The sequence below is a fragment of the Polypterus senegalus genome, chromosome 14 (assembly GCF_016835505.1).
Source record: "Polypterus senegalus isolate Bchr_013 chromosome 14, ASM1683550v1, whole genome shotgun sequence".
Lineage (NCBI taxonomy): Eukaryota > Metazoa > Chordata > Cladistia > Polypteriformes > Polypteridae > Polypterus > Polypterus senegalus.
The window spans coordinates 31,580,220-31,593,514 of NC_053167.1; the positions used below are offsets into that span (position 1 = coordinate 31,580,220).

A 13,295-nucleotide genomic window follows, 5' to 3' on the forward strand; every position below is an offset into this window, starting at 1 on the left:
CATTTATATCTCTGGTGACTCTTCCTATGAAGTCAGTAGACAGACTGGGAGAGCATGGGGGGTCATGAGGTCGCTGGAAAGGGGTGTGTGGCACTCCCAATATCTCTGCAAAAGGTCCTAGTGCTTCCTGTCTTGCTATATGATTGTGAGACACGGACACTATCCAGTGAACTGAGATGAAGATTGGACTTCTTTGGCACTGTATCTCTTCAGAGAATCCTTGGGTACTATTGGTTTCACTTTGTGTTGAATGAGCAGTGGCTCATGGAGTCCCGAATGAGGCACATTACCTGCATTGTGGGGGAACGTCAGTTACGGCACTACGGCCATGTGGCACAATTCAATGAAGGTCATCAGGCTTGCAGGATCCTCATTATTGGGAATCCCGAGTGGCTGGGCCAGGCCAAGGTGACACCCATGTAATACTTGGCTGCACCAGATAGAGGGTCATTTCCGGAGAGTTGGACTGGACCGAGTGTCTGCCTGAGGGGTTGCCAACTGTCGTGTGGTGGGTGCAGCAATGCGCTATACCAGTGCATACTGTCCAACCTGACCTGACCCTGTTCTACAAGGATAAATACAGCTACTTTATAAATGTTATATTTATTTTTAAAATCTTTTGTTCTGTTTTTCATACTTCCACTACTTTTTACTCTTTAGCTTTGAAGATTAAAATAACAAAAAACTGCTTGCCAGACACAAGAAACCATGATACTTCCTAGTCAGCTATGTCTTGTGTTTCAACAGCCACAGAAGCCACCCATTTGAGCACTTCTGCTTTACTTTGTTCATCGCCACACACAATTTAACGCACACTTGAATGTTTTCAGTATGTGTGAGTATTGTAGTTAATACAGCGCAGTGACCTTGAGCCCCCAACAGGTTGTAAAATCATAAGATGATATTTATGCCTGAAAGCTGTATCATTAGTCACGAGTACAACTTACACAAATCTTTCCCGAAGTGTTTTAAGAATGATATCAATTGGATCTGATTATATTTCTAACAGTTCTGCTCTTACAAAGCACTTGCATTTTTTTGGTCACAGAACAGAATCTGTGTGCAGTTAAAGAACAGTCTGACATTTATGTTGCAGTAATAACAGAAAAAGATATTGACACACAAACAAGTGTTAGAGTTGCAGAATTTATTTTAAACCATAGAAAAAGGAGTAAGCTATAAAAAAATAAATTCACAAATAGAACAGACACATTTAAACAGAGTAATGGTCTCCTTGGGATAAGATATGTTTCTAAAATATCTGTATACATCTACAAAAAAGAAAAAAATATAATGTGGATTATGATTAACAGTAATTCAGAAATCAAATATTAGCTAATGAGACATACAATCCATAGCTGGAGGACATACAATATTTTTTTTATTTTCTAGTGTATCTCAAAAACATGTGACTTCATCATAGTATTGTTACTAAAAACAGTAAAGACGTATTAATGCCACCTATTAAGCAGTGCAGCTGACAAGTATCCAAAATTCATTAACTGTAGCTTGATAGTGGGATTTAGAAAAGAAAAACCAAAGTGCATTCAACACAATGTTAAGAGCTGACAATATGCATTCTTAAATTTAAAACACCTTTAATTCTCGCAAGTTTGCAGTATACAGACATACATACATATTCTGTGGTAAAACTAAGTTGTGTGGATTCATGTGAAAACATAACTGAAGTACCCCACAAGTACAAGAATTGTCAACAATCTTCTCTTCCTTTATTGGCACCCAGTTAGCAGAGAAATAGCTGCCACTGTAAACCCACATATATGTCCTATCTGGATATTCTCACATACTGCTGAGGAATCAGACATTTTCCACCACAAGGCAAAAAGGACGACGCTTCAGAAGCAAAACATGTGGTCTTTTATAAAAATTGTCTAAAATATAACTATTCACTTAAGCTGCACGATTGGTATCATTTTGAAAGGAATAACTCTATTGCACAATTATTGCATTGTATGAACACGACTGTGAGATAATCTGGCCAAGTAACACCTAATAGAATAAATAAGGTTCATCTTGTGTTTTGAAAAGTCACTCCTCAGCTTTGTCTTTCAATGTGAATTTCAGCTGCACACTTTTAAAGTGGACATGTGGGGAAAAAAGGAAAATATAAACCGACATTGACTACTGAATCCACTTTTCCATCTAAAACGTCTTATTTCACTCAAATGAATATACATTTGGGGTGCTTTAGAGCTTAGTGTAATAGCAATCAGACAAAGAGCGAAGGAAAATGTGGCACAGATCAGTAGTTTAAAATCGAGTTTGATTCATTGATTCATTTGAAAGCACTAAATGTCAGGTTATGTTCGTTAACAAATTACATTGAGAGGTAATACCTATTCTGAAGTGAACCTAGGCTCTCTCCTGTGTGCTAGATTCTTTCGTAAAAACACAATTTAAGTTTCTAAAATTTCTTGAGGTTTGGTCATCTCATTTCTCAAGGCATTTCTTGAATAGAAACGTAGCTTAAGGTATGCAGCCAACTAAACAAATTGCTGCATGGAATTAGCGGACACCAAGTGGAAGGAGGGCAGTAGAAGAAAACGAGTGAAACAGCCAAGTGACCAGGGACTACCTCATGAAAACAGGTCTGTAAAATATTCTGATATTTTTCCGTCATCAGTATGTATAAAATGAAGGATTAACCATCCAGGTTTGTTCATTCATTTGCTTTTAAACAATGCATCTGACCACACTATATTTTTTCAGAAAAAATCTTCAATGAAAATCTACAATTTACAAAACTGACCCCTTTATAAACAAATGGCAAACATTAAAAAAAAAAAAACTACATAAATATCAACCAAAAATATAACATTTAACCTGCCCCACCCAAACTTTAAAGTAACAGATCTTACAGTTACAAAGCTTTGGTAATTGCATTGTATTGAGTCCTAGTACTTCCACCATTAATCAACAGAATTCCATCTTGATTGATGGTCACAGTTTTAAAATGACAACTTCATTGCTTTCTTACTAAAATATTCACCCCGTTCCCATTCTCTATTTAATCTAACTGAGATATCTCACTCAAGGGGAAGATGTCCTTTCTCCAGCTGTTACTACACTTCTCAACAACATTGCTACTTTCCAGCCAACTATGGGAATCACTCATCTCGACTTACTTATTTTATTTTTATTACAACTGGAATGGCATATAAAACATTATTTTTTACTGAAAATGTAAAGTACTTCTAACATGAAATGATTAAATATTAAAAAAAAAACTCTTACAACTCTGTATATATCAAGATTATAATTTATGGAAAAAACAGCAGCAATTTCAACAAATTCAATCCTTGGAGTATACAACAACTGTCTAGGTTCGTTTTGAAGCACCTCCATTGTGGATCACAGGTGAAAACTGCTCCTTTTTATATCTTACACGTCCTTGAACTCCATGCTAGCTGGGAAAGGCTGCAGCAAGCCTGCGACCCTGGTCTGGATTAACTTGGCTGGAAAATGACAGGACACGTTCACACACACATTAACAGCATGTACGGTGCACAGGAGGTTTTCCACTTCTTGACGATTCTTAAACTCCAAAACATTCAGATGTCAATCTACTGAAAATATAACCTTGTGGGCTGCCAAATTATCTTTTATGTCAAGACATGGCTAGCATTTGCTTTTCTCTTTACAAATTGAAAATGCACAGGTAAAATACAGTATATCATCCTGTAGAGGCAGCAGAGTGGTTGGCACTTTTAATTTATTTCATTTCCTCCCTATATTTGCTTGGGATTTAGTGGTTTTCTTTGTACAGCCAAAGCATTTGTGCGTTTAGTTGAATTGTGGTTCTAAATCAGTAATGTGTGATCGAGTGGCCTGTATGTATGTATGCCCCGAAACAGACTGGTAATATATCCAGGGATTATTCCCACCTTGTGCCCAATGTTGCCGAGATCAGCTCTCGATCTCAACCATAAAAACGGATTACAAAGGTTTAACATATGGGTGCATTTTTGGAATACTATTATTTAAAAAGAAAAAGATTTGCATGTTCTAGGTTTTGATTTCTTTATAATGAGCAGTCATAAAACTTGTCCTTTCTTCACCATGAAAGCAGTCTCAGATAATTAACCTTAATAAAGCAAAGCTAAAATCACCAGAAATAAACTTTTCTCAGATACTGATAACTGGCTTTTTGAGGCAAACTTGGGATTGTTTAAATGGCCAGTGACCTACAATGTCAAGCAAGATTACACATCTAGCTGATATACAAGTCGTATGCATATACCTAGAAGGAGAAGAATGTAAATATTACAGTTTGTATTTTCCCCTCCAGCTACTACCATAGTGACAAATATGGCTTTTGTATGAACCAAAATGGTTCTGAAGTTTTCCTCCACCTGAATAACTGTTCTACTCTGAACCGCTCCCATTGTAAGGCAGAACAGTTTAGTAAATGAAACTTGCCTGAGGTCAAAGTATTTGGTGAGTCGAGTTAAATTCATCACTGCTGAGAGCACAAGCTAGCTGTCAAAAGGCTGTATATGGAGTGTGGTGCAGTGTAAAGGATAACAAGAGAACCTGACAAATGAGTGCAAAAAGGTTAAAGTCTTTCTTGATGTTTTATAAAACTTAAAAAAAAACAAAAAACAAAATTAAGAAAAAAAAATCCATCCATCCATCCTTACTGACCCTCATTTATTTCAAGTGCCTAAGCAGCAAGACTGCGCAGCTGTGAGAGTCGGGCTCCATGAGCCTTAACAAGTAGCTAAATCTTTACAACAGACGACTTCAAACTACCATCACACTAAAAATATGTAAACACACAAAAAATGATAGCCTTGCCATTTTTCTCAGGTTTACAACTTTAATAAACTGCTGCTAAATATATGGCTTGTTCAGTTTCAAGCATGATTTTCAATAGATGGCAGTGAAATAATTCATTACTTTCTTAAACTTAAACAAACTGCCATGGACTTTCTTTTCATTTTACAATTTCTATGACTTTAGTTAGTAGGTTAAGTGAGAACATACACACAGAAACAGCACAGCAGATGTAAGCCATGGCATAATTACCCAGGGTGGCAGATGAAGGGGACAGTTAGTAGTTTTACCAGTGGCATGGAGTGCTTTAATGGCTTAGGAGTTAATGGACGGCAGTCTGTTGACCAAATTTGAATATGTTAATAGAGAACAATTTTTATCTTAACAAAACCTGTTTTTAATGTGGCTTTGTGTTTTACAAGTTAAATAAAAGTTTCTTACATTACCAGTGGAACATTGGGATGTTCATCGGTATAAAAGCATCCCATTCTGTTCTATCATTTACCTTAGGCATGATTTATTATTGCAGTGCTTCTCTGTAAGGCTGTTTAGGTGATTCAGTTTCCTTTAGTTACAGAGCCTACTAACTCTACAATGATCTGCTTGCCAATATATGAGAACCCCCGTTGGTCTACTGTACTCTAAAATATTGTATTATTGGGTGTTCACTTTTTATGCTTTGATTACAATGGTGGCAATCAACATGACTATCTTGCTCTGTTTTTTTCTCTGTCTTCTAAGGGTCGGTGCTGCTTTGACCAACTGATCACTTCTGTCACTGAAACAGGACTTCAAAGAAGACGGGCATCACCAAGTGACAGATCCACTGGATAATACCATGCACCATGGCATACTGTATGTACAACAGAGGTTTTAAAAGAATTTTATAATTAAAAACTCTATTTCTGTTACTAATACATGTTACTTAAGTATAAAGCTTGGCAGTGTTCTTAGTCTGACACATTTGACCTTTTTTAATATTACACATCTCCTTTACCTGGAAACAATTTTCATTTCAGCTGGTTGAGAGAAACAAGCAATTTAGCTTTTGGAATCTTAAAAAGCAAGGCAATTAAAAGCTGTTTATTAAATTAAAAACTTTACATTTTCCTCAAGGAGCATGATCCCCACAATCAAACTGTCTTTTTGTTCCTTTGCAAAAGGCCTTAGCTTATTTTGTAGCATATAACATTATCATTTATGCACACTGTCACAGTCATTCGCTTCAAAAAACCTGAGAAACACCAAGAATTTCAGAAGAGTATGAACAGAAATACAGTATATCTGTTCATTTTGCAAGGTACTTTGTGTTTTATGTAAATGTATAATATTTGAAAAATGTTCATTGAAATGAGAACAGTGCAATGGTAATAATAAACTGATCTGACTTAATTGATCACTTAATTTTAAAACCCCCCAACAGGTTTATGAAGGCAATCATTACTTTTAAAAAATGTCTTGGTCTTCAGACCATGAACTTCACCAAAGACTGATATTAAAGTACTGGTTTTGAACCACTTACAACCGTTTTTTTTTTAACTGGATAGCTACAGTAACGCTAACAACAATGTGAAATTCAAATGGAAACATGTTTCAAATAAAACGTTATTGTGTCTTAAAGGTCAAGTTTGGCATTTCTCAAATTAAAATTATTTATTTACAAACATTTTCCATGAAAAATTATGTTCCAAGTTTATTATTTTTATTATTATTACTAAAGTTAATTGCTTTCTAGAAATTTAAAAAGCATCTTGCCTGCACTTCTACAGACTTACCCAACATGACTCCAAACAGAACTGGAAAATTTATTTATTTAAAATTAAATCTATAACACAAAGTGTAAAGAAAGTGAAGGAGTATGGATACTTTCTAAATCCACTGTGTGTGTAAATATAAATATGAGAAGTGGGGGCCATCAATTATTAAATTGGAATATTAACCATGTCAATTATTAATTCAGAAGAAAAAGTGTTCTCAAAACTCAGCCCCTTAAGTCGTATCGTTTTTTGGGGTGAAAGACTGTTTTGCAGGAAGACTAAGTGCTGAACTAGTTTGCACGGATAGTTTTCTTTTAAAATGGCTGAATCTCATAATATTGGTGTATTTTTTGGGGGGGTTAAAAAATTACATGTATAAAACATTTACCAATGTGTGCGTGTAATTGCAAGACATGCATCAAAACTTCACAACTGTCTTGGCTGGGAAAATGGACATATTTGGTAAGTTTTTAAACTTTACCTCCTTGCCCCATACCTTCCTTTGTTAAGTGAGAGAGCAGGAAAGATATTTTTTTAAATTTATAGAAATGGCATAATCTTTGAACAAGATTTTGCATCGCAAATGCATATATACTATGTTTCTGAAGAAATAACTTTGACTTTAAAAATACCAAACTTATCCTTTTCACCACCCACAAAAATGTAATTTGAACACACTGTACATAAATGCTATGGAAAAATGGCTGGAGTTAAGATTCATTACATAAAGTATTTTTTGTTGCTCAAAATGTTAAAAATATTTTGAAAATCAATAATAAAGACAAACCTGGCATTCGTTAATTCTGCAAAAACAAATACCAACTTTGCAAAGATCAAAGTAAATAGAACATCCTTTTACAAATATAGTCCCTCAAAATGTTATTTTTTTCAGACAGCATAAAGTCAATGGGCTGGAATATTAGATACAGCGGTTCTGGAAAAGTTGCTCCACGACATTAGGTTCAGCAAGTGTGGATGTATCACCCAGGTCCTTGTCATTGCTGGCAATTTTCCGCAAAACACGCCGCATGATTTTACCTGAAAACAAGCAAAAAATGATCACCCTTTATACTACTTAATGTAAGGTGAAACATGTAAAGAAAATTATGCATATCATGATTATTTAAAACAAATTATATATATATATATATATATATATATATATATATATATATATATATATATAATATATATACACACACACACACACACAGTATATAAAAACTAAACAAATAATATGCAAGGGATGTAGCATCCACCCTGGAGAGAGAGAACGAGACCAAACACAAGCAAACAAGCCTAATGCTGCATCCATTGTTATTTGAGAGATGTTACTGTTTGCTGGGCTTATCATATGACACTTTTCAAAGTTTCCAAAGAGGTAAAAAGAAAAAATCCAAATGTATCTTTAAAAATCAGAAATTTAAGATAGCAACATTTCTCTGGGTCGTCATTGCACCTTCTAGCAGGATAATGACCTGAAACAAACATCCAAATTAACCCTGCAGTTGTTAACTGACTACAAAATGAAAGTTCTGCCATGGCCATCTCAATCCCCTAATCTGAACTCTACTGAAAACCTGTGGAGTGAGCTGAAGAGGGGAGTACACAGGAGAGGGCCTATGACCCTGGATGATCTGGAGAGATTATGTAAAGAAGAATGGTCTCTTATCTCATGCTCTGTATTCTCTAACCTTATAAAAGGTTACAAGAGAACACTCGGTGCTGTTATATTGGCAAATGGAGGCTGTACAAAGTATTAAAATGCCAGGGTGCCAACAATTGTGGCATATGTATTTTTGTTAAAAATATATATTTTTTGAAGAGGGTTTTGTTTTACTTTAAATGAAATTGTTTCAATTAAAAGGCAGATGTTTCTCATTTTTTCACTACAAGATGACAGTTCTTCAGCAGTGATTTATTTTGACCCTTTCTTAGTAATATTTACAAAAGATGTCAATTCACAATGGAAAAAGAAATTAACCGACACATCAGCTTCCTGGACATCTACATCGAAAGAAATAATGATGCCACCCTGATCACTAGTGTTTACCGTAAAGAATGCCACCGAGACAAGATATTACACATCACCAGCAACCACCCGGGTCCTGAGTTCCTCCTGGTGCATGATAATGCCTGGCCTCATGCAGCAAGAGTATGTAGGAAGCTCCTGGAGGATGAAGGAATTGATACCATTGACTGGCATCCAGGCTCGCCTGACCTAAATCCAATAGGACACCTCTGGGACATAATGTTTCGGTCTATTCAAACACCACCAGGTGGCACCTCAGACTGTCCAGGAGCTCAGCGATGAACTGGTTCAGATCTGGGAGGAGATCTCTCAGGACATCATCCGTCATCTCATTAGGAACATGCCCCGACGTTGTCAGGTATGCATACAAGCACGTGGGGGCCCATAAAACTACTGAGTATGATTTTGAGTTGCTGCAATGAAATTTCGGCAAAATGGACTAGCCTGCTGCATCATTTTTTCACTTTGAATTTTGGGGTGTCTTTGAATTATTCCTCTATAGGTTGATATTTTTCATTTCTGTCAAGTGATGTGGCATCCTTACATTCCTAACACATTACACAGTCCACACCAGTATTGATATCCAGCATGACTTTTTTTCCCCATTTAGATCTGATGTGTTTTAAAAGTGTTCCTTTAATTTTTTTGAGCAGTTTATATATACACACACACACACACACACACACACACACACACACACATACAAACACACACACATATATATAAATATAATTTGTGTGTGTATGTATGTATGTGTGTGTATATATGATGTACACAGGTATGTATATATATATATATATATGTGTGTGTGTAGACTCAAACCGATTATGACAGCAGCAATCCAAGCTGTGAGAAAACAGTAAAAAGGAGGCGTGTCAGACATCGTGGTACATTTTCTGATGCAGCTAGACGAAAACAACTTCGTGACGCTGCCGCCAAATACAAAAAACAATTACTTTGACAATCATGTTACGTTATTTTTAAAATGTTTCCTTTTCTTTACTTCTTTAACACACTACTTCTAGTTTGCTAGTATATATATATATATATATATAAATATATATATATATATATATATATATATATATACACACATACACACATACATACATATACATACACAGTGGATTCAGAAAGTATTCAGACCCCTTTACTTTCTGTATTTATTTATTTGGCCGATGCTGCTACTCAAACTAATGTAATTGGCTAAATCTCTTTTGGTTTTTACAAAGGGACTTGCTCAGAGTCACACAGTGTCGGTGGTGGGATTTGAACCCACAACCCCATGGTTTTTAGTCCAAAGCCTTAACCACTATGCCACACTGCCTACATTTAGCATTAAAATGTAATTTTAAATGAATAAAGCTGCTATTTTTGCCCATCAATCTACATTTAATAACCTACTGTACAATGACAGACTGTTTTCAGAAAAGTCTTTACATTTATTAAAAATTAAAAACTGAAGTCCCTCATTTACACAAGTATTGAGCCATTCTGCTGTGGCACACCAAACTGTGGTCAGGTGCATCCTGCTTGATTTAATTATACCTGACATATGTCTAGAACTTGATCAGGGTCCACCTGTGGCAAAATTAGTTGCTTATACATAGTTCAGAAAAGCAAACACCTGTGTATATAAAGTCCCATAATTCACGCTGCATGTCAGGACAAAAATCAGGTCATTGAGTCCAAGGAAATCCTACATACACCTCCATGATTGACTGTGGTGAGGCACAGATCAGGGCAGAGGCAAAAAAAAAAATCTAAAGCTTTGAATGTTCCTGGGAGCACAGTGCCCCCAATAATTGTGAAATGGAAGAAGTCTAAAGTAACCTAGAGTGGTAGCAGCATCATGCTATAGGGGCGCTTTTCAGTAGCAGAGACATAAAGACTGGATCAGATGAAGAGATGAATGCAGCCAAATACTGAGAGGTCCTTGAGTGTACACGGCCTAATATAGGAGTGGAGGTTCACCTTTCAGTGCAACAATAACCCAAAATATAAGACAGCACTGAAGTGGCTTTGGGACAAGTCTCTGACTGTCTTTGAGTGGCCCAGCCAAAACCCAGACTTAAACCCAATTGAACTTCTGTGGAGATATCCAAAGGTGGCAGCTAACATACACTCCTTATTCTGTCTAACACAGCCTGAGGGGATTTACCAGGATGAATGAGATGAACTTCCTAAACCAGGTGGGCAAAACTTGTAAAGACTTAAACCAAGAACATTCAAAGGAGTACTTGCTTCCAAAAGGACTTCTATAAAATACTGTATTAATGGTCTGAATACTTATGAGAAATTTTAGTTTAAATTTGCAAACCTCCCTGGAAACATACTTTTACTTTTTCATTACGGGTTACTGAGTGTAGACTGATAGGCAGAAATGGCAAATTTATCAATATAAAATTAAATGCACAGCACAATTAAGTGTAGAGAAAAGTAATAGGTATTAATACTTTCTAAACCATCTGTGTGTAAATAAAAATATGAGAAAATTAAATTGTAGAAGTTAGAATATTAAATGTTTCAAGCATTAATTCAGAAGAAAAAACAGTGTTCTCAAATGTCTGCATCCTTAAGTTTTCCGGCATGAGTTCCACCTAAGTACTAAGGAGCACCCTAGGATGACAAGATTGGTCTGTCCAGGTAAAAACTTTGTGTAAAGACTACAAAATTCAGCAATTTTTTATTTTTTTTTTTGCACAGCAGCTACTTAAAGCATCTGATACTGAAGGGGATTTTGTTACAGTGGTGGGGACCCTGAAAAAAACAGAACTAATTCTGGCTAATATACCTTATATGCACCTTGTTGGGATGACAAAGAATTTGTAGCTAATGTTTTCTCTTCTACTCTCAATATGAGCTTATATAAATTTATGGTATCCTCCATATTCTTAAATAGTAATAAATAATTGCATAACCTCTCACACAGGCAAGACACATAAGAGAATGGAAACATGAACAGTCCAGTAAATGAAAAAACATATGAAAAGAAAAAAAAATAATTACTCTTCACTCAGATTCTCAGCAGTGTTAATTAGCAACATTTCAAGAATACTTACATAAATGTGTCTGTGTATCAAGTCTTTAATCTTTACCATTAGTGACATTCATTAGGACAACCAAAAACGATTAAACTTTCACAAACGGAGAAACCAAACTGCAGAGTCTTTTTAGGGGCATGAAACTGAAAATAGCATATTTAGCTCAGTTTCTGTTTTGGACAAAAAAATGGTACAACCTATGTAAATATAATTACAGAGAAAAACAGAAAACTGTCTTGGTTAAAATTTGTTTATCAGTTTGACACTTTCTTTGCATGTTTCAGGCGAGGCTCAGAACACGTGTGGATAGGAGAAAGGTCTGTCTCATCCTGCACTGCTTGTTTGACACAGTTGTGAGGGCCATGTTAGTAACCTAACAGTGATAATACAACAGTACAGTACAGGAGAGGATAGGTGCACATTATCTGAATCTTTATGATTTGCTTGTACAAAATTGGTTCCTTACACACACAGTCATGGCCGAAATTATCGGCACCCCTGGAATTTTCCCAAAAAATGCACCATTTCTCCCAAAAATTGTTGTAATTACAAATGTTTTGGTATATACATGTTTATTTCCTATGTGCATTGGAACAACACAAAAAAACAGAGAAAAAAAGGCAAATCTGACATCATTTCACACAAAACTCAAAAACCGGGCTGGACAAAATTATTGGCACCCTCATCTTAATATTTGGTTGCACACCGTTTGGAAAAAATAACTGAAATCAAGCGCTTCCTATAACCATCAAAAAGCTTGTTTCACCTCTCAGCTTGAATTTCTGACCACTCTTCTTTTGCAGACTGCTCAAGGTCTCTCAGATTTGAAGGGCGCCTTCTCCCAACAGCAATTTTGTGATCTCTCCATTAGTGTTCAATCGGATTTAGATCCGGACTCATTGTTGTCCACTTCAGAACTCTCCAGCGCTTTGTCTACAACCATTTCCGGGTGCTTTTAGAGGTATGTTTGGGGTCACTGTCCTGCTGGAACACCCATGACCTCTGACACAGACCCAGCTTTCGGACACTGGGCCTTACATTGTGCCCAATATCTTTTGGTAGTCTTCAGATTTCATAATGCCTTGCACACAATCAAGGCATCCAGTGCCACAGGCAGCAAAACATCCCCAAAACATCTTAGAACCTCCACCATGTTTGACTGTAGGTACTGTGTTCTTTTCTTCGTAGGCCTCATTTCGTTTTCTGTAAACAGTAGAATGATGAGCGTTACCAAAAAGCTCTACCTTGGTCTCTTTTGTCCACAAGATGTTCGCCCAGATGGATTTTGGCTTTCTCAAGTACATTTTGGCAAACTCCAGTCTGGCTTTTTATGTTTCTGTGTCAGCAGTGGGGTCCCTCCTGGCTCTCCTGCCATAGCGTTTCATTTCATTCAGATGTCGACAGATAGTTTGAGCTGACACTGTTGCACCCCGAGTCTGCAGAACAGCTTGAATATGTTTTGAAGTTGATTGGGGCTGTTTATCCACCATTCGGACTATCCTTCATTGCAGTCTTTTATCAGTTTTTCTGTTCCGTCCACGTCCAGGGAGATTAGCTACAGTGACATGTGTTGTGAACTTCTTGATTATGTTGCGCACAGTGGACAAAGGAACATGAAGATCTCTGGACATGGCCTTGTAGCCTTGAGATTGTTATTTTTCAACA

The 13,295-nt window shown here is 36.4% G+C and overlaps 1 protein-coding gene across 4 annotated transcripts in view; it reads right to left on the reverse strand.

Annotated features, from left to right (window-relative positions):
* Window positions 1-1,132: 1,132 nt before the first annotated feature.
* The window catches only part of acss2 (acyl-CoA synthetase short chain family member 2), a 117,318-nt gene continuing 105,155 nt past the window's right edge, over window positions 1,133-13,295 (reverse strand). For all 4 annotated transcript variants that reach the window (XM_039735991.1, XM_039735993.1, XM_039735990.1 and 1 more), the window contains one exon: window positions 1,133-7,592. In XM_039735991.1, coding sequence (XP_039591925.1) covers window positions 7,474-7,592 — 119 coding nt within the window. In that variant the 3' untranslated portion in view covers window positions 1,133-7,473. The remainder of the gene's footprint in view (window positions 7,593-13,295) is intronic.